Source organism: Sphaeramia orbicularis, chromosome 2 (genome assembly GCF_902148855.1).
Source record: "Sphaeramia orbicularis chromosome 2, fSphaOr1.1, whole genome shotgun sequence".
NCBI classification, from domain to species: domain Eukaryota; kingdom Metazoa; phylum Chordata; class Actinopteri; order Kurtiformes; family Apogonidae; genus Sphaeramia; species Sphaeramia orbicularis.
In genome coordinates, this window is record NC_043958.1 from 26,038,391 (window position 1) to 26,062,065 (window position 23,675).

Here is a 23,675-nt window from a genome sequence, read left to right on the forward strand (position 1 = left end):
AGATCCAAAGGGTTTTTCAGAATCAGCTTTGAGAGAGTGACGTCCCAGTGTTTAACCAATAACTTTTATACTGGTGTTACAAACATTTACACCAGCACTAATGTGTTTCACCACAGCACAGTCATATAATACAGTATACAGCTCGTGTCATACTGACCAGTACATATGGAAGAAATCATTAATCAAACCGCAGTGACTCAGCTATCATCGCTCCTGTCAAACACATCATGTGAGCTTATTTACAAAGATGGACCCGGTTTATGGTCGACTGATAAGGGACAAATTGTGTACTAGCTCATAGGCCCAGTCGTGTAACTCACTGACTGACAGGATTTTTACAGTTCAACCTGGTTTAACATCTCTTGTTTATACCATGATATGATTCAGAAACACAGTAATTAAACTGTAACTCTTTTAAACAGTACCTCAACTGTCCAAATAAAAAAACTGACTTGTACTTTAGCTAAACATTGACAGTTTTTAGCTACTTCCATGTAGGACTAATGACTCATGTTTTTTTATATATACATATCTCACTTCCCTACAATGAAATTGTAACTTTTTTTTTTTTACTATTATTAATATATATGTCATTCAATCACTTGAATAAATTAGTGACGTTGGCAAATGGGTTTTATATATTTTTTAAAATGTTTTCTTTTTCTGTGTTTTCTGCTTTTCTTTCTGTTTTTCTGCTTTTTGTTGTTTCATCTGTTCTTTTTTTTTTTTTTTTTTTTTTTTTTTTTTTACACTGTTTTCCTTGTTGTTTTTTATTTTTACGGTTGTTTGCTGTGTTGTCATGATTTTCCTTTATTTATTTTTTTTACTGAGTTTTTTTTTACTGAGTTTGTAACTGTTTTTTGGAGTTCAACCAGGTGCCAAAAAGCAGCTGGACTGATTTGGAAAAAAGAGCCCCCAAACAAAAACTACTGGGCCAAAATTCAACACTTGCTGTTGTTCAGTGTGTTCCAGTTCACAGTTCATGTTCAGCATCCTAAATCTCTTACTGATGTACATTCTGAGTGCCTTATTTAGTAAAAACCTGTCAAACTTCAATTCCTCTCTTTGTCTTTTTCTGTTAGTCCACCCTGTTTTGACCCTAAAACAAACAGTAAACCACTGAAGGAAAGGAACACAAGCACATACTCACAGCAGCTTTTATGACACTGAAACATGCAAATTCACAGCAGCACCTTTCACTGAAATAATGTCTCAGGGGTTAAAGGGTTAAAGAACTACAAACAAGCCAGAGTTTTTTTTTCCCTTTCTCAGAAACATAATGGGTTCACTCAGCCCTCACACACCACTAAACTGACATGTGGAGCTGTGACTATGCAAGTTTACAATGCAGTACAGATAATAATAAAGGTAATACTCAGAGATATTAACAATGAAAGTAAATTATGGGTGTATTCAGACCTACTTTGTTTGGTCCAGATGGAGCAAAGTTCATTTTCCCAGAAAGTCCAGACTTTTTTTTTTAGGTGTGAATACATACAAGCAAACTCTGATTCAAATCAAATAGGCGGACTGTGGGCCATTTCACTTCTGATGTGAATATAACCGGCCTTGAGCCAAAACAAACCAAGAAACCATGCACCTTTTTGTGCTTGATGAGCCACTGTAGCCACTGGAAGTAGCCGAGCCGCAGACAGACGTGGAGCAATGACGAGATTGAATGTCTCATTGACATTTGGTCAGATGCCCATATGACAAAACTGGCTCTGAATGAGCTGTTTTTGACAATTAACATTATTTTCGTAAATTTGTGGGTGTAAAAATAGAGTACATATTCCAAAAACAATAACTGCATGTAGGACTATGCAAGTTTGTCTTTTCTGTCATGTCTTTTCTGCCAAATACCAGTGTAGTTCGTCACATGCGTGCTTCTGTTCACAAATTTTGGTGCACTAGGAAAAAGTGCAATGAGGATACAATCCGACCCAAACAAAAAAAGTAAAGTCCGCACTTGATCCGAATCAAATAAGCGGACCGAAGGGCTTTCAAGGTGTGAATACACTCTATGTCTTACCCTCTTTAGAGCACAGGCTCTGAGCACTCGTTCATACTTCTGGGGGATCAGCTCTTTCCCAAACAGAATGTTACTACGGATGGTTCCAGGGAAAACCCAGGGCTGCTGTGACGCATATGTGAGCTGACCTTTGACCTTCAGCACCCCCTTTTCACTGGGCAGCTCTCCGAGGATTGAACTCAGCAGAGACGACTGAACATGCAGGCAGAGAAGATGACAACATTCTCAATTTTAATATTTAGATTAGATTACATAGAACCTTATTGATTCTTTGGACAGAGCCCTGGGGAAATTGAGGTTCCACTATCAGCACAACACCAAATATATACACAAGAAATACCACAAGAAAATAGCAAAACAATAACTATATACAAAAAAAAAAACAGTAGTGAAAAATTGTAATTGCACATTGGAAAGCATTAGTAGAAACAAGTGGCAAAGCAGTAATAATAAAGCAGTAATAATATTAATAATAATAATAATAATAATAATAATAATAATAATAATAATAATAATAAGAAGAAGAAGAAGAAGAAGAAGCCATGAAAGAACTAAATTACCAACAGCAAGAAAACACACATTGCACACTGGAATAAACAAACTAAACAACATTGTACCATTTAACTAATAAAGTTAAACATTTTCTAACTCAGGTAACTAAATAAACAATTCTAACAGGTTTTTGTTCCAAAAGATGACTGACCTTTCCTGCACCCACAGGTCCAATTACAGCCAACAGCTGCTGAGAGTTCAGAGTGAAAGAAACGTTCTGCAGCGACGGAGCATCTAGACTCTAAAACATAACACATATACAGCATATTTATATTCTATTTAAGTCTGAATTTGCTGTAATATTAGACTGAAATGTGTTGTCATGGATGCTGTATTTCAATGAGTGCATCTTTTACGATGACAAGTATCTTTCACCCAGTTACACAGTGAGTACACATAGTTTGCGCTTCTGCAAGTCAATTCAATGTAATGTGAATGTAATATTATGTGACCTTGTCCCAATAGCACATCAGGTCCTTGATCTCCACAGAGACCTCCTTCTTCTCATCCTCCTTAGGCTGCACAATGTGGCTTTTGGGAATCTCATCCAGCAGTAAGAACTCCTGAAACAGTTTTAGGCACCAAGATCCAAACGTTATGCAAACATTCCAAGTATTACTGACTGAATCGGATTCTTAACCCACACATAACAACTCATAAATTCTGTTACATTTAACTTTTTATTCCCATAGAATGCTGCTCTACCACTTATAATTTAGGTATCTGTAAATTGTGTGCCTTGTACATGTTTTGTGCTTCATAACTATATCTGTTTTAGCAGCCTGTATGTGTGCATTAAATCTACAAAATCAACTAAAGCAAAAATTCTCAAGTTGGTGAAATTACGATTCAAAATTCTGGAGGTATGTGGAAAATAACAGTTTTAAAATGGCTTTAAAAAATCCAAATAAGATAACATTATAAGACAACTAAATCCAAATTAAACTGATACTCCAACAATAAATGTTTAATAAATAATATAATGTGATCATTTAAAATATTTCACATGAAAAAAAATGCAAAAGATTTGTTTGAAATTTTACGGTACACACTTACACCCATCTACTACTTCAAAAACTGAATTAAAAATCAAGTTTTGTTTGGAAAACTGAATGAGTGATAGATTCAATACCTGGATCCTGCGAATGCTGACACGAGCCTCGAACAACTTCTCAATGGCACATGGGAAGAAGAGGGTGACGGTGAGTCGCACAGCGGTGTACAGTGACACCGTTACAAACACTCGGCTGGCTGACATTTTATTCCCCAGGAGAACATAGAGGGTGAAAGTAATGAAGACGATGATTTTGCTGGCACAGAAAAAGGAGGCCATGTTAAGGCCACGCAGGTAGGAGCTTTTCATGATCTTGGAGATCTCCTTCCTAAAATACAAGAGTACAGAAAACTCACACACTGTACCTACTGACCTTGTACCAGTGCATATTCCAATAAAGGCACAATAGAAACTGAAATCACACACTTCACACTTCTACAGGTGTTACAAATGCACTGACGTAGTCAGAGGAGGCAGAACCTCACCTGTCATCATGAAAAAAAAGTTAAATTAAATTCAAGATTTAAGAATGCTTATTGTCATTATGTGCACATAACGAAATTTTTCCTTAAAGGTAGTTCTCGGCCACATAAAAAAAGAGAAAATATAAAAACACTCAAGAATATGTACATCAATATAAAATCACTCAAGAATAAATATATCAAGACTATGTACATTATATATAGAAAAGAAATGTAGAACACAGTATGTACAGACCAGTGCAGTGAACAGTATGTGCTGTAAGGATGCAAGTGTGTGCAATATTGTGTGCAAATTTCGCAAATAAGGTAGTAAATGTAAAAAATAAAATAAATAATAACTAAATAATAAAAAACAAATGAAATAAATGTTGATATTTTTCCAGTGATCTGTACTACAAACATGTGATTCCTATAATTTTGATTATTTTTCAATTCAAAATTGCTGAATTTCCGCATTTCCTGTTAAAATACAGGGAAGAGAGTTGCGGCGTGGCAGCAGCGAGCTCAGCCTCACCTTGGATTGTGTAATCCCTCACAAACTGTACTTCATCCCAAGGAATTTGAGTGTGTTACTGTCTCTGTATATCACCAATAAAATGGTTTCAAACACTTTGATTATATGTTCTGACGCTCCATAGTCTGAATAATGCATAAAATGTATGTGTGTAACTTACTCAGTCTAGCACAGGGGTCGGCAACCCTGGTCCTACAGAGCCACTATCCTGCATGTTTTAGATGTTTCCTTCTTCCAACACACCTGATGGTCATTACCGGGCTTCTGCAGAGCGTGATGATAGGCTTATCTTTTGAATCAGGTGTGTTGGAAGAGGGATACATCTAAAACATGCAGGATAGTGGCTCTGTAGGATCAGGGTTGCCGACCCCTGGTCTAGCAGATCGATCATTATGCCGCACTATAAAAAAAGCACTTGGTGAGGTAGCCAGTACTCCTGCCTCATGGCAGAGGGCGCTCCTGAGCCCACAGGTTCTTGCTACTGCAAGAGCTACAATCTTATTCTATGGTTATAATTAACAAGCCAAGTGCAGCAATTCATTTATTTTTCCTTCTCGCCCGAATATCAAAATAGAAGATTATCCAGCATAATTTGATTGAAAACTAAATTTTGACCTTAAATGAAATATGTGTCATCTATGTATGTGTAAGGAATGCTGATATGAGATATGAAACATAACCTCTTAACTGTTGCCAATCAAATGGTGAATAGTAACAGTAATAAGATATTAAGATAGTAGTAAGATACTCTTTTGGGTTCATATATTTGTAGATCTGACTCTGAATGAGTCAGCTCCTCAGCAGCCATGACCCTCATTGCACGTCACTGAACAAATGTATGTACTGTATGTACTCTGTCCAAAGAATGTTAAAAATGTCTTCTATGTCTAGTGTGTGTTTATGTCTCAACTCAAAGTTGGACCATGTCTTATGAAAGGCTTATTTCTGTGAGAATCAACAATAAGTAGATGAAAAGACTTATATTTAACATATGCGGAATCCATCATCTAATACTGTCTTTATATGAACCTGGATAGATGGGCAACAGTGTGAAATAACAGTGAGAAGTGCGAGGTGCGTGTCCTTTGGCACAGAGGAATTTGCCCCAGAGGCCATATCTGGTCTAAGATTTATGAAGGGACTGAAACCCCAAACAGGAAATGTCTAAAACTAGACAGTGAAGTAAACTAACACTGGCACACATATCGTTAGCCTCATAGTATAATTGCCTAAATCATACACTCTGTGGACAAAAGTATTTGGACGCGTTGAATTCAGGTTTAAAATATCTTTGCTTCCAAAATGCTTCGGAGATGTTTTTTTTTCAATCCATGATTATGACTTAAATGTTCAAACTCTAAATTTCTAAAATATTTCTCGTGTTCTGACTGTAAATATTAATTTTCTACCACAACTAACTATCTACCTTCTTCACATCTCACTTAGGAAGAAAAATCTCCCATTAAACTTTAAGAAAATATTGATGATTATAAATTATTTGGAAAAAAATAATCAAACGCATCATGGCTACAGCTGTAAGATGTCCTGTTCATGCTGATTTGACAAATAAACATCAATAATTATGATATTTATCCCAATATAAAATTATATTATGATATGTGTCATTATTGTTTTGTAGCCCAGACCCCCGTTAGAAAAGACACACTTGAATTTTCCGATGGCTCTGCCCGAAAGGATCAATAAATTTCTATCTAATGTAATGTAATGTAATGTAATCTAATCTAATCCAACCCAACAGGTCCCAATACTTTTCTCCACATAATGTATGACTTTTTAGGCGATTATGCAGTGAGGCTAATGACATGTAATCTATGTACAACTTCATTAAGGCAATGTGAAAAATGGAAGGTTTCTAAAAACGCCTCTTTAAATGCTTCATTTTATATATCTAAAAAAAATCCACATTAGACAGAAAATTCATTAACAGAACATTACCTTCTAACGTCAGAGACCAGAGCAGCAAATGGTTTCTCCCAGGCGTACATCTTGATGATTCTTATCCCTGACACCACTTCGTTCATTGTGCGGATTCTGCTGTCTGTCAGAACAGCCGTCTTACTCCTACAGAGACAAAACAGGGACAATACTTTAGTTTGCATACATGTTTGTTCACTGCAGAACCATCATGTGACACAAACATGTAGACAGCATTATTATGAGACATTATAATTAAAAATAAACATTGCTGGACAGTCATAACTTACAGTAATATTGTCACTTTTACTAGTAATGAGGAGTGAAAGGAACTGCATTTTCAAAAAAATTACAGTTAGTAATCCAAGTAACGTGGCGTTATTTGACAAAAAATGACCAACTGAATGATATCTGCACAAATACTATGCAATTTGCGTCTTGATTTTTGCAGAAATGCTATGTTTTTTTGTCCATCAGCCGAGGAGTTGTACAGTGTGTCAAGCAGTTCATAAATAGTTTACTGTAAAACTATCACATTTCTAGTTCTGCAAAAGAACTGCAAAAACATATCAAAGGAAAAGAAATAAAAAGCAAAAGGAACTCCAACATGTGATGATAAATTGTTCAAGTATGGTGAAAGAGAGACTGCAAACCAGTAAAATGGAAAAAACATCTGATTAGCATTTTTACTAAAAGGTCCACATAATATATCATTTGATTGACTGAAACTTTTTAAATTAATAATTATTTGTGTTTCTGATGGCTACATATTTATGTAGCCATCAGAAACACAAATAATTATTAATTTAAAAAGTTTCAATACTAGTGAAAAACTGCAGCTCAAAGACAAAAGTGTCAACACTGAATCTTAGAGTTGATTAACTGCCAAGAAATTTTTGTTGTTCAGTTGGTATTTGTATTAGTTATATTTGTTCTATTAATCTGCATTATTGCTTGTTTCCTGACAGAGTATGTTTGTCATAACTTCAGTTTCTATTCTTGTATTAGTGTTATTTCTTAAAAGTCTATCTGGAAATAAAGTCTGCAAATTAGCTAAAGCTTCAAGTTCTTTGCATCTGTTTCCAATTCTTTTAAATAGAGCATTGCCTTTATGCCCTCGCAAAAAACAAAAACAAAACACAAACAAAAAAAAACAGACAATAGTGAATGGCTTTCCAGTTCTGTTCCTAAAACAACGTAATGATGGACAGATAGGATGACCGCTATGTCTCCTGTATTATATGTCAGGTGAACAGAGCTGATGATTGTAATTTCAAACTTTATTCAAGACCCTTCAATAGCACAGTGTTAGGGAAAATGTGGGAAAATGTGGGAAAATTGGGGATCACACACACATCTTTTGGGACTACCCAGTGATCCCAGGGTAGTTGGAGACCTAACCGCTGATCTAAAATACACACTGCGCATACTGTCGTTGACTGCAAAAAAAGAATCATTACTGTGAAGTGGAAAGCATTAACCCACCAACCATAACCAAACGGAAACAAAAGGTAAAGCGAGTGTATATTATGGAACAAATGAGAACAGACCTGTTCATTCAAAGGTGGACTTGGTGAATTTATAACTCTTGGGTTGTTGAACTAGCTCTTTAATTAAAGGAAATTGACCCCGTCACAAGGTTAATCTGGGTGTTTTTATTTATATTACGTACATTCATTTGCAATGTTGAAGTTGTGTAACAATGCCTTTGTATATTTTATTTAAAAAGCCCCCCCTCCCCCCAAATCTGAACTGATGACAGGGTCGTCTCTGTAGCACCATAAATGATATGTTTATAATAGTTTGTTCTCACTTATTACCATTTTTCAACAGTATTAATATTGCATATTTTGATAACTTCGATTGTTGCTCCGCCCTTCTGAACACCCAATTTGATGTGCATATGCAGCAGAGGAAACTGAATAAAAGTCAAAAAGCTTAAAGAAGGATGAGACAGAGCAATGTTTTCAACTGAGTTAAATAAGATGTAAAAACATTATCATGAAAAAAAATTTGTGCCAGAAGCAAAATGCTTCCACACACAAATATTAACTTTACTGAAGCCTCCAATATGGCAGCACAGCAGCAACACATGCACTGAATCAACAACACAAAGTCAATTTTAGACCAGATCTCATTAAATGGATCTCTAAGGAAGCTTCTTGCTGTGTATTTTCTCAGGTTTGAGCAACTGCAGTGTTTTGCATTTACAAGGTGTGACACCTCCTGTAAAGTTAATTACTTCGTTTCAATGCCAGAAATGTGAATGCACGTGAGCGGAAGCAAATGGTTAAACCAAAGTTAGAGGGTTGGGGAGTCAGAGGTAGAGACAGGGAAATGTACACTATGTGGACAAAAGTATTGGGACATGCTGAATTCAGGTGTTCATTTTCTAACAGTGGGCTGGGATACAAAGCAACGATAAATGTTATAATATAGTTTTTTATTGTGATAAATATCATTGCATTGGTTAGTTTGGTTTTTGTTATCTTTGCTTCCAAAATGCCTTAGAGATGGTTTTGACTACATTTCTCTAAACACTGATATTGCTTTTTTTCATACATAATTATGACTTTAACCCTTTCATGCATGAATTATGAGAACCTTAATCAAGATTTTTTTTCCTGAGTGTTTTTATTCCTCTTCAGGCATGAAAAAAAAACCCGATGTGATATATATATATATATATATTTTTTAAATCAACCTGTTTTTCATGGAGTTACAAAAATGTCCACTCAGCTACACCATGAATTTTATTCTTGAAGCAAAGAAACATGTATTTAAAACCCAATATCATAAAGTGATATAAAAACAGTGAAATTAAACCATGTTTAATGCAGCTAATCTGATGTTTTCTCACATTTTAACATATTCTAAAACTAGTTGTTACTCACTTCATGGAGATAATATGCAAAAAATAAATATTAACAATTGATTTCCATTCAAGAACCAATCAAGAACAGCAAAGTTACAATAATGGTATGAATTGCAGTTTATGAGATGATGCATAAGTGTCCACTGTGTTGGTTGATATGGAACTAAAACAACAAAACCCATGAATATACAAGAGTAAAGCTGCAGAGTAACTGTCCACTGTAGTGAACACTATGCATGAAAGGGTTAAATGTTCTACCTCTAAATTTCAAAAATATTTTTCATGCTCTGACTGCAAATAAGTTTCTATCACAACTAACCATCTACTTTCTTCACATCTCACTTAGGAAGAAAAATCTCTTATTAAACTTTAAGGAAATATTGATGTTTATAAACTATATGGATAAAAATATTGCGACACATCATGGCTACAGCTGTAAGATGTCCTGTTCATGCTGATTTGAGATAAAAACATTAATAGCAAAACTCAATATGATATTTATCACAATATAAAATTATATTATGACATTTGTCATTATTGTTTTGCAGCCCAGACCCCTCTTAGAAAAGAAACACTTGAATTCAACGTGTCCCAATACTTCTGTACATATAGTCTAAAAAGTGAGAGTACAAAACAAAAAAATTTAAAATTTAAAAAGGGCCATCCTTAATCATCCTTATACTCAGTGCAAAACATTTTAACATCAAATTAGTATAGTTTTTAAAAATTTTTATCACAGATTTTATTATGTACGTTATTTAACTGTGGATATTTATATATTTTTATACTGACTATTTTATTCGAGTGTTTATACAAGTGTTTTATCTGTGTGTTTTTTATTGAGACCAATGCATCGTCATTTTGTTTTTGCATTACAGCTATGATGTAAATGTTTAAGTGAATCTTAACATGATGTTACACGACCAAAGCTCGTGCTTTACCTAAACTTGGAAAAGAGCCTTCCAAACATGGATTGCATGGGCATCAGGAACATGAGCACAACCATGCCCGCCAGGCAGGATGGTCCGATCTCGTTCCAGAGCAACCCCACCACCACTGCTGCCTGAAGGGGTCCGACCCACAGGAAGTGCAGAAAGATTGTCACCTGTGGAAGAAAAAAAGGCACAAGTCAGGATAATCTCGACACCAAGCAACAAAAGAACATCATTTTTTTCCCAATTCCATCTGATTCACACTCCTCCATTCCATCTAGTTTCAGGGTACTTGCTCTTTATCCAAATAAAAATTCCAGACCTTTTCAAAACTGCTATGTTTTCCCCAGATCTTGACTTTACGCAGTTTCATACTTGTGTACCTACTGTTTAGTTGAGATTGTACCTGTTGTGTGTAGTAGAAAAATGAATTTTAATAAATGTATGAATGAAATGCATGCACAAATCACAGTAAATTATGTTTTACTGACAGAAACATTTTCAAAACATATAAAAAGTGCATGGATATCACACAAACAAGTTTCAATTTAGTGAAGTAGGGAAGTATTACTAGATAGTTATGTTTTTTGTTTTGTTTTTTTTTGTTGTCTGTTGGTTTGTTTATGTTTTGTTTAGTTTGATTGCTGTTCACTTTGTTTTATTGTTTGCTTTATTGTGTATTCATTTTGTATTGCCTTCAAGGATGTATATATGTATATACTGTATTTATTTATTTATTTTTCTGGTATGTCAATATAGGTGTGTATGTATGTATGTGTATTTGAAGATGATAAGCGAGGTTACTATTTACACAAGATCCATGGGAATTGATTTTTCATACATTATGCTGATAAGAAGCTAAAGGACAGACTGTTGTGGGGAGGAGGGGTGGGATTAAATATGTTTAACTTCCTCCCACTCCATTTTCGAATGTGCAAATGAAGTTTGATATTTTGTTGATATTTTGTTTTCATGTATATGTATAAGTTTTTTCATATTTTCTTGCAATCTGTTTTATTTCTAAGGACTGAAGTAGGATTACTTTGGTTTTGTTGCATATTCGAAATAAACTAAACTGAACTGAACTCCAGTCCAGAACACTTCTGTGTAATTAACAGTTCTCTGCCAAAACAGCACAGGTCCTGAGGCTCTGAGATACTTTGCTACACAGCAGGGGTTGACTAACTGATTAAAACGACACTTGAGACACAAATGAAATAACTGGATTCACTGCCAGAAAGGCTTGGTACATAATGAAGCATGAAGTTCAAGCTGGGACAGACTGTGAGTGTTTCAAGTTGAGGCAGTGATGACATAAACCCTGTTAGCACGCACCTTGGTGAAGGTATGCTGTTCCCATTAAATCAACGTACCTTACAGCTACGATCACCCCCGAGATCTGAAGGGCCTCCCGAGTGCTGGCTTGCAAAATTAGGTGAGACACGAACCCAACAAATGACACTCCTATTTGTTAACACGCTCCTATTGTTACATAACACATTAAAATTCCTGTACGTGTCTTTCAACGTTCTCTTCTCTCTGGGTTGTATGGAACAGAAGGTGAACTCATTAACCCTAGTGACTTGCATTAAAAAAAAAAAAAACACCATATACATTCATTTTTTTTTCTAAACTTCCATGTTTCCTCAAATAAATTCCTTTTTTCCTAATTTCATTTCATTCATACACACAATGACAGTAAAGGCTATTCTATTCTATTCTATTCTATTCTAGTGATGTCCCGATCTGGACTTTTTTGCTTCCGATCCAAATTTTTTTATGATTAGTTTTGCACATTCCAATCCGATCCAACACCAACTTTTTATTATGAAATTTTGACTTAAATTTGGAGTCATTATTTTATAGGTTATTATGCTATTATTTTACTTGAGATCACAATTGGGCTGAATGTGGAACCTGAACTAAAACAAGTATGACACCTTTGACTCTTAATAACTTTAGTATAGTTTTTCCACATTCCAAATTCATACTGTGAGCCAAATTAGAACCTTAGTCGAGCCGGTTTTGCCACCACTGCTGTAGCGCATATTTGAACAGGTCCGACCAGGGATTATATGAGGGTGCGTTCCATGCCGTATATTAGTGATGCTCGGATCAGAGCTGGATCAGGTGGAATAGGGATACATCTGAAACAGGCAAGATACTGTCTCTCGAGTACCAGGGTTGAGGACTAGGGGTCTAGCTGGTCTTGACTACAATGCTACGAACAAGTTTACGGCAACAAAACTTAAGACCCATCATATCAAATTCAATAACTTTTAAAGACTATTTTAATCTAATAAATGCAGATTTGTAAATCAAGGCTTTTAAGACTTTTTAAGACCCTGTGGGAACCCTGATTGAAAGACCAGAGAGCAGTTTGAGGCTCTGTTTGGGATGTTTCCTCTACACTGCACCTGCGACTACTATTAACCATCCAACTGAGTTTCCTATTTGTCATCCCAATAGTAGATAACTAATCGTTACGCCTCACAGATGCTCATCTCTGACCTTTTTCTTGCGTGGTAATGGTAGTAAACATGTGAAACGGCTTTTGTGGGAGACAGCAATGACTCAGTTAGTCATTTGTTTACTGCTGAGGTCCAAAGTGTAATAGTCAGACCAAGACAAGCATGTAATACATCAACTATATGCATCTGGGAGTTAAGTATGTCTTGTCTTCGGTCTTAATTAAATCCTGGTTCACCTCCAACTTTGTAAAACTCACTAGTGACAAAACAGAAATGCTCCTCATTGGCACAAAATCCACTCTTTCCAAAACCAACACCTTTTCCCTCACTATCGACAGCTCCTCAGTCTCCCCCTCCCCTCAGGTTAAGAATCTGGATGTCATCCTCGATGGCCTACTATCTTTCAAATCCCACAACAATAACGTCACCCGGTCTAAATATTTCCACCTGCACAACATCAACTGTCTCTGCCCCTCCCTCACCCCCCATACCACCTTTATTCTTGTACAGCCTCGTAACCTCCCGCCTCGACTACTGTAACTCCCTCCTATCCGGTCTCCCCCAAAAGTCCCTCCATAAGCTGCAACTGGTCCATAACTCTGCCGCCCGAATCATCACCAAAGCCCCCTCCTACCACCACAACGCCCCCATCCTCCAGGAACTACACTGGCTCCCAATCAAACAGAGAAATGAATTCAAACTCCTCCTGTACACATTTAAATCCATCCACAATCTCGCTCCTCAGTACCTGTCAGACCTCCACCGTGTCACCACTCCAGCCTGTTCCCTCAGGTCCTCCTCCTCTATCCAGCTCAGCGTGCCCCCTTCCCGCCTCAGCACCAAGGGAGGCCGAGCCTTCAGCCGCCCTGCCCTTCAGCTCTGGAACTCCTTCCCACCATCTGTCCGTAGCTGTGATTCTCTCCCCACATTCCCCACATTTTCAGAATAGCCTACCCCCCATAAGCTCTACTCTCCATTTTACATCTTCATTTCTATATATAGTAATTATTTTTTATCTGTTTATTTCTTTGTATTTTATGGATTGTTTGTTTTATCTTGCTGTACAGTGTCCTTGGGTGTCTTGAAAGGCGCTTATAAATAAAATTTATTATTATTATTATTATTAATCAGTCATTGATTTAGCTAATCTCAAAAGTCATACATGGTCTTACTTCATCAAACTTGCTGACATCATTGGAGAGGAGGTTGACGATCTGGCCTGTGGTGGTCTTCCCCATGGCTGCACTGCTCAGACACAAGGCCTAGAGAGACAGAATGAGCACGAAATTACTGATTAATGCTTTAGATGAGCAATCAACAACTATGATAACCACTGTGCATTCTTACCTTCTTGTAGATCATGTGACACATCGCCACTCGGATCTTCATGCCTGCTCTCTGGACGTGGTAGAAGTAAAGGTGATGGAGCAGTGTCAGCCCGATGCTGCAGATCGATAAACCGGCCGCATAGCCCAGGGTTTCATATAAAGCGGTCATGTCATCTGAGTCGTAGTTCTCAAAATATACAATCATCTCCCCAAGGAGGACCGGCTGGATCACTTTAATGACCTCCTAATAAATAGCCAAGCAGATGAGAATTAAAGGGTTAGAATTATAAGTGGAAAAAATTATAAGAATTTTGGTCGACATTTTTTATGATGCCATAGGTAATAATTCCATAATTACATTTCAACATATTGTTAGCCTCATAGCATAATTGCCTAAGTCATACCCTATATGCACAAAAGTATTGGGACACTTAATTGAATTCCGGTGTTTCTTTTCTAACAGGGGTCTGGGCTAAGAAAATAATAATGACAAATGTCATAATATAGCTTTATATTGGGATAAATATCATATTGATTATTAATATTGATGTTTATATCTCAAATCAGCATGCATCTTACAGCTGTAGCCATGATGTGTCCCAATACTTTGTGCATATAGTTTATAAACATCAATATTTCCTAAAGTTTAATGGGAGATTTTTCTTCCTAAGTGAGATGTGAAGAAAGTAGATGGTTCGTTGTGGTATAAAATTATTATTTACTGTCAGAGTATACAAAATATTTTAGAAATTTAGAGATAGAACATTTAAAATCATAGTCAACGATAAAAAAATAAGCAAAACAGTGCTGAGAGAAATTAAAAAAATACCATCTCCGAGGCATTTTGGAGGTAAAGATTACAATTTAAACCAAACTAACCAATGCAATGGCATGTATTACAAAAAGTAATTATATTATGACATTGTCATTACTGTTTTGTGGCCCAGACCCCTGTTAGAAAAGAAACACTTGAATTCAACATGTCCCAATACTTTTGTCCATATTGTATATGACTTAGACTATTATGCTATGAGTCTAACGAATATTATAAGTCATGTGATCTGACAGGAAACAAGAATCACACCAACCTATGTGAACTCAGTACAGGGGTTAAATATTTAAATGACTGCTATAATTACTGTCTACTGCTCTACTTTGTGACATACCACAGAAGCTAGAAAACTGGCTTTTATTTTCTACATACAGCAGTGAGAAACAACATCAGATTCGTTTGAATGGCGTGAGCTGTGAAACGTAGCGTATTTTCTCTGCGTTTTGACTCTTGCAGCTTTAATTACAACTGCTTACTTTCTCAATATTGGTATCAGATTATGTGTCCGACACTGACTCAAACAGTTACGAGGTATTGCTGACATTTCGGGGTTTTGTTTTTTGCTATTTTGTATGTTAAGTCTGTGTATGTAGCTGTGTGTTTTTTGCCTGTGTATTTTACTTATGATTTTACTGTAAAGCACTTTGTGAATTATTTCTGTGAAAAGTGCTAGAACTTTATTATTATTGTCATTGTTCTGTTATTCTATGTCACTCTGCTAAAGATTTTTTCTTTTTTTCAACTAAGATCGAGAGCAATTCTACAAATCATTTCAGAACAACAGGTCTGATATTTGATTGCTAGACTGATGCAAAATTAAGTATCTTTTTTTTTTTTTTTAAATAATTTGGTATATTTATGTATTTATTTCTTATATTTTGTTTTACAAAGTTACATTGCATGCAGTGAGGTGTGATGTTGCTTCATATGTAGCAGCCTGGTGTTATCTGAATCCCTAATGTGTAAGATTATGTTGTTTGTTCAAGCTAGAAGAACACAGCATGCTGGGGCTATCAATTATCATACAGGGGGGAAAAATCATTAATTTTTCTGCTTCGTGTGATGTTGTGGACATGTAAAGTGCCTCCTACCTTTTTTTAGTGTATAATCTGTAAGTTAGTTCCATTTGGCTGATTAATTACTATGATTCAGTTATTTTGAAATGAAAAGGACAGATAATAATAGATTATAAGAGACTTTTCATGCTCCATCTGTCAAATGAACACTGAGAAAGTCTAACGCAACCTCTGATGAACTTGAATTTAATTGTTACCCGCGGGAACAGAGAAGAAGGATTTTATTTCTCATCTTGTCTGTTTGCATGTGACCAGCCTAAATCATTAAGATTTACTGATCACTGTAAAACTCAAATGTGATTTTAACATTCTGCCTCAGTTTATCATTTCCACATGTACATTACAACTTACAGATCACAGTGGATCTACAAATACACAAAACATTTAGTAATAGGCAGAATACTGTGATAAATACACTTATTTTTCTTAAGACATTTCATGTTGTTCATATTTTTTTCAGGTAATTCACATTTTTTGTTTGTAATCGTAAATATTTTTTATGTAATTTTACTTTTTTACACCAAAATAGAGAGAAAAATTTGGAGTTATCATTATTTAAAGGTTATTATAATAATATTTTACTGGTCCAACCCACTTTAGATCATATTGTGCTGTATGTGAAACCTGAACTAAAATAATTTTGACCCGTTTGACAAATATCTTAGTGTGCTTGGTCTTTATCAAAATAAAAATTCCAGACTTTTTCAAAACTGCATTGTTTTCCCCAAGATCTTGACTTTACATACTTTACCTGTGTGCCAACTTTTTTATTTGAGATCATACCTGTTGTGTGTAATAGAAAAGTTCATTTTAAACCATAAAGACCCAGTGTTACTTTTGTGGCAGTTCCCAAATAAATGTTTCTTTAGATTTCACCTTTCTTACCATTTATTATAATATTATTGTCTATACTTTGTGGTTTTTCAATGAAAATCCTGTATTTTCCTGTATTTAATTTACTGATCACATAGATGTTCATAGAAACTTAGATTAAAGTTGAGGGTTATTATATCAGAAACAGACAAAACTGAAGAAAAAATGACTTTTTCAGCAAAGATATCATAAAAACTAGTGCCTCCATCCACTGTCATTGATCCAACTACATGGGTTTTACTGGTGAATCAATGTTGTAGAAGATGACGGTGTTTCCACGTTCACAACGGAGCATCTAAACGTCCAAATGGGTCATATCTGATGACCATGAACAGCTGACAAACTGTATTTTACACCAATTATTTACATGTCTTGGTGGGATCAATGGTTCAGATGTTATTAAATATTTTAGATCAGTACATGGTATTGGTGCCCAGTTGCTGTTTGGGTCTTTATGGGTTAATAAATGTATAAATGAATGAATGCATAATTCACAGTAAATTATGTTTTACTGACTGAAACATTTTCAAAACATATGAAAATCACAGAATTGCATGGATATCACACAAACAAGTTTCACTAGAATCATTGCAGTACTGACCAATTAGTGAAATCATATAACATTTTTAATGTTTTCCTCATGTATTTCTTTTTTTACAGGATTATGTGCCGTTGAGCATAATCTAAAATTCGACTATGAGAGAAACTTTTTTCCATACTTTATTAACACTTTCACACGAAATTCCAGACTATTCAAGGTGTGAAAAAGTGTATTTCAAAATTCCACATTTTTTAAGACTTTCAAGACCCGCGCAAGCACTCAGTGTTTATATCTTCAGTGTAATTTTTGCATTTCACAAATTCATCCCATTGGCTAGATTCGACTCTGTGGTGGGCCGGTTTTGGCCCATGGGCCGTATGTTTGACACCCCTAATCTAAATGGATTATAACATTATGGTATGTGTATTTTGTTTCTCAAGCAGAGCATCCCCTCTCATATGCACCTTATTACTTGTTTAATATTTTATGTAATCTCTATATAAACAATTAACTCCCTTGGAAAACCAAAATCCACTGATTCACCACATTTCAAGTGTCAAGCTGTGAAAGTCTGAATGTTCGACTCAGCACTGACCTCGACAAGGGTGAAGAATCCCAACACTGCATAAGATTTCCAGTAGCATTGAATGATTGCTTTACTGAGACTTGGAGCCTGCATGTTTTTGTTTGCCTTCTGGACGCTTTGGTCCCAGTAACTGTCGGAGAGAGAAAGATGCCACATTATAGAACAGAATAAAATAGAATAGAATAGAATACAATACAATACAATAGAGTAGCCTTTGTTGTCATTGGGTATACAATGAAATTAGCAGTGCTACTCCAGTCAGTGCAGCAATATTAACAAAACACCAGTGCAACACAAATAATAGCGCAAACATAAAATTACAAAAACTATAAATAAGGTATGAAAATAAAATATACATTTTACAATTTTACAAAGTAACATAAGAATAGAGCTAAGTAGAATAAAAAATGAAGATGGACAAAATAGGAATTGACACAAATTTACAGAATTAACAGTATGTGAAAGTATGTATATCTATGAACAATATTATCAATATTTACAGTATGTATTACTAGGGGTGTAATGATTACTGGTATAATGATAAACCGCGGTAAAATTGCAGATGGTTAGTATTACCGTTTAAATTCTAATTATCATGATAACCGTGTTTAATTGCCACACTTTTACAGGAAAAAACCCTATGTAAAGCTTTGCTTTTATGTCAAATATTTGAGTATAGTTTTAATTTATTACAATTTTAATTTTCTATACCTAATATTTGGATATCTATGAACAATATTAACAATATTTACAGTATGCATTACCCACAAAAACAGTATGTATATTTATGAACACTAGTAACAGTATTAACAGTATGAAAACAGTAAAAGGTTACGTTACTTTTAAGAGTTTTTGATGTTCGTGTTATATGCATTGGGCAACAGTTGAGTCACAACTTGTCTGTGAAGATCACAAACAGCAGATAGGTGTATAATCACAATAGTGTTTATAACTTAATTACCCTAAGTGCAATAAGACATTACAAAGGAAAAAAAAGCACTGTATAGTGATCTATCCAGCCAAAGGCATGTTCCAACATGTATGGATAATTAGTACATGCACAGCTACATGTTGTTTGCTACAGGCGATCACTTTTTTGACTGACTCTATTATTTCTAATAATACTTTATTAAAAACTAGGGGTGCAAGAAAATATCGGTTCTGCCATATGTCACGATATTTCAGTTCATGATATTAAAAAGTACTGCATTGATATTTTTAGGTATTTATTCAAATGCAGACATGGTGGAGGTTCATTTTTGTTTTTTCTTTTTTGTTTATATTTTTTGGGAGTCCTGTGAGATATTTTATTTATATATTGACATGGGTATTTTGCTCTGTTGTTTGCATAGTAAAATAAAGTTGTACTGTGATATTGCACGTCATGTATGTAGTTTTTGAAATTGATAACACTGTTTTGTTAAATAATGGTTATTTCAAGCATCCTAAAAGCATTTGTTACTGTCTGAAAGAGGCAGATGTTAGTTCCTTTGTTGGGATTAAACAAAAATAATGTAATGATGTTGGATGACTCAAGGACTGTGCACTATGCATGTGTGTGTGTGTTTTGTGCCAGATGACAACACTTTATTTATCCAAATTCTGCACTTTAAGTTTTTACAGAGGAAACTTTTGTGTTGTAGCATGAGATCCTGTTTTGATCAAATACAAATTTTGTTCATTATTTGTGCATATTTCTGGCGTAATAAATTTTTTCCTGGAAAAAATCTTAAAAAAAAAAAAAAAAAAGAAACAAAACACAAAAGTATTGCCTTGTTAACACTATCACTACACTAACCAGATTCTTGCCAATATACACCCCTATTGAAAACATCACTTCCTTCGTTTTTAATGAGATAACAGGATTTCCATGACAGTGTTACAGACGACCCATATAACAACTCCACTGCTTTTCATCCCTTTACTTTACTGAACGGGTATTTCACTGGAAAACACCTCAATCTGAAAACAGTCCCACTCTATAACTATGGTTCCTATTCATGATTACTGTTAATAAAGGGCCAGTTCATCTCAAGTGCCTTAAGCGAATTACAAATCCACAACAGAATCTTCTTTCTTCTTACACTCGCGCCATGTTCCAGAATATCTTTCAGCCACACATCAAGATGGCAAATAAAAACAGAAAATGATGAAAAAATTTGTTGATATGATCAATTACAATGATTCAAATAAACCCATAAAGACCCCATGCTACTTTTGTGGCAGTTCCAAAAAAGTTTTTTTCCTCTATATTTAACTTTTCTCAAGTGATTATCCTCTGTCTTTTGTAGTTTTTCAGTCAAATCAGGTATTTTCCTATTTGTAATTTACTGAAACTGTAGATGTTCATAAAAACTCAGATTAAAGTTGAGGGTTATTATACCAGAAACAGAGAAAACTGAGGAAAAAGTGACTTTTCTATACTTTTAAATATATGATTAACAGAACATAATCCAAGTGTCTCCATCCACTGTCAAAAGGTATTAAACAGTTTAGATCAGTGGATAATTTTGGTTGGCTATTCAGGTCTTTGTAGGTTAAAGAATGATTTTTGGTCCTTAGTGAAAGTTGAAGAAAGCACTATTTGTGTTTTTAAAGATACACAACAGGATGAACACACACCTGTAGTTTTCCCCATTTAGTGTTTATTTTTCTTCCTTTCTTTTAGTTCTTATCCGGTAAAATAAAAACAATGCATAAAATAGTTATTTATTTGTTTTGAACTATTTTTTTCCAGTCAGAACATGTCAAACACTTCAATATTCCTGAGTAAAATTAGGTTAAACAACAAAACATTAAAATATTTTGTATTGTATTTGATATGCTTTGATAAGCTTTCAAACTACATCCCGATACCCAATAATCATTATCACGTAAGTCCGAAACACAAAAGGGGTTTAGTAGGGTTACAATAGAGAATTCAGCTACATGACAAAAATCTAATAAAAAAACAGTGTTAAAAGTGTTTACAGGGAACTTGACTTTTAAGAAATCTCTCATTAGAAATATTACATACTGTACTGTGGAAAAACATAAACAGGAGAGAGAAATGTGCGAGTTTTCATCTAGTTGCATTTTTTTCTACTACCTTAGATAAGCAGAGTGATAACCATCAATTTTTATGCCATGGTACGACTTGATTACGGGAGGATGTCTAAGTTATGCAACTTCAGCTGTTCTCATTTTCTTGATGTGGGATTTATTTTTTATTACTTAAATTGTGGCGACCTGTTTTTGGATTTGAGAGCAGTGTGTGTTGTATAATAAATATCTTATTAATACATTGTGTTTTCTAAAATAATAATAATAATAATAATAAATTGCATTTATAAAGCACTTTTCATTTTTAAGAATCTCAAAGTGCTACAGTGAAAGAGAAAGTCTTAGTAAAATACTAGGAAATACTAAATGTAAAACAATGCAAAACATCAGGGTGGGCTATGAAAAGCCTGTCAAATTAGGAAATACAATAAAATTAGATACTGAATAAACTCCGAACTTCACCTTTTAGTATATAGAAAACTCCTTAAATATGTTTCAAACAGTGGTTAAATACTCACAGCTATGTTATGTGAATGTTTACCCGCATTCAAAGGCCCAGAGGTCGCGTTAACTGAAAATATTCCATCATTGACGCATTTTTTTTTTTTTAAATGACGGAAAATTCTGAAAGCTGTCCGTCATTTTGATAGATTAAAATACTGAGGGTAATCATTGTTTAGCTGACTTTAGCCAAAATTAGATGCTGCTTTGCTAGCGCAAACTGTGAAGACAGCCGAGTCTCCTTAGTTATTTTCAAAAGCCCAGTAAATGTGATGGCACTGATAAAAGCAGTGAAAATAGAGGGACTGATGCGGTGAAAGATGACGGACAAGCAAGTTATACACCAGTTCTGATGGCATTTGGTGTGCTATATGTACGCATTTTGTACCTTTCATGTGTTATTTGATGGCATGTCAATTTGTACCAAGATCTGTGGTTCACATAACCTGAACCTGAACCCTCCGTGCATGGGATTGGCACTGCATGAACAAACACAAGGAAGGCTTATAATGTCTACAGATAACACACCAATTAAAAGTGGCGTATATAATTATGCAAGTCGTGATATCACGTTGGTTTATCAGCCAACAGCAACCACAGCTGCTGCATCATTGAGATGTTTTTGAACATTAAATACTGCTAAATATATGTCATTATCATTAAAAAATAAAAATTTGAAATGACTGATAATAATAATAATATGTTATGACGGAATTTTTACGACCCTGTCCGTCAAAATGACGGAGTATAAAAATGTCTAGCGCAACCTCTGCAAAGGTCTAATATCACCTCAGGGTTTTGTTTTATGGACATCGCTCACATAAATTCTCTGTATTTTCTCGTCACAAACCATACTAAATCCTGTTTTCATCCTCCATTAAACGGTTCAAAAGATAAATACATAAATGTCAACTGTGGACAAACAGAGCTATTCTACAGAGATACTTTAAAGAGAGACTTTGTGTTTCAGTGGCCACTAGAAAAATCTAAATTTCACAAATAAACGTCCGTGCCTGATGGTCGGCTGTTAGCATCACTACTGAACCAACCCCATGAAACACACTGTAAATAAAACTGTGAAACAGTGCAGAAAAAGTCCACTGTCCATTACCACATTTCCAAAGTTTATCATCAACCCAAAAAAAACAGGCTAAACAAGTCTAAAGATACATTTTTAAAATTGTAGAGCAAAACTATAATTGGTAGCATTTTTTCTGCCACACCATGCAAGCAGTTCAAAACATTAACTCTGGTCTGACATGACTGTTCTTCCGCGTTCCTTGTCGTGCTTGTTTTCATTACATCTGAATCACAGTTTTGAAAGTAAATGAGGTGTGGATGGTACCTAAGAAATACCTAAGAAATTGAAATGTGCTGGCAGTTAAAATGAAGTCACCATGAAACACCATATCGTTAGCCTCACAGCATAACTGCTTCACTCATACACCATATGGACAAAAGTATTGGGACACGTTGAGTTCAAGTGTTTCTTTTCTAACAGGGGTCTGGGCAACAACACAATAACAACAAATGTCATAAGTACTTTTAGATATCAACTTGTCCATATAGTGTATGACTTAGGCAATTATGCTTTGAGGCTAACGATATGGTGCTTTCTTTAAAGCAGATTATGGAAGAATAAAGCATTTTTAAACTAAAAACTACTAAACTACTACTACTCAACTACTAAAAGAGACAAGTAAAGAGTGAATGAAGTTCCTAGACCACAAATGTACTGTGATGTTGGTTATGATGACTGCTAATAAATCTTGATGAAATTGATTATTTAAGATTCTATGTTACTTGTATATGTGTTTGATCTTAAATGTGTTAGAGTGATGAGGATGTTATTATAAGATACTCTGCTTCGGATTAAATGTCAGAGCTCTACTGGGAAATTACTAGTTTTTAAGTATCGTTACTATAGTTTCATGTATAAAAAAAACAACTAGAGATGAAACTGATAGGTTACTTTACAAATTAACTATCTGCTGAATTTCATTAGGCTTCAACCCAGAATGTGATTTTAAGGGAAAATAACTCAAGAGA

At 34.9% G+C, this 23,675-nt stretch overlaps 1 protein-coding gene across 1 annotated transcript in view; it reads right to left on the minus strand.

Moving 5' to 3' along the window:
- LOC115433584 (multidrug resistance-associated protein 4-like) overlaps positions 1-23,675 on the minus strand; it is a 52,075-nt gene that overhangs the window by 24,729 nt on the left and 3,671 nt on the right. Inside the window, exons 3-11 of the mRNA XM_030155065.1 lie at positions 18,093-18,213; positions 14,195-14,419; positions 14,020-14,109; positions 10,386-10,549; positions 6,591-6,716; positions 3,717-3,966; positions 3,037-3,147; positions 2,736-2,825; positions 2,033-2,224 (exon numbers count right to left, since the gene is read on the minus strand). Coding sequence (XP_030010925.1) covers positions 2,033-2,224; positions 2,736-2,825; positions 3,037-3,147; positions 3,717-3,966; positions 6,591-6,716; positions 10,386-10,549; positions 14,020-14,109; positions 14,195-14,419; positions 18,093-18,213 — 1,369 coding nt within the window. The remainder of the gene's footprint in view (positions 1-2,032; positions 2,225-2,735; positions 2,826-3,036; positions 3,148-3,716; positions 3,967-6,590; positions 6,717-10,385; positions 10,550-14,019; positions 14,110-14,194; positions 14,420-18,092; positions 18,214-23,675) is intronic.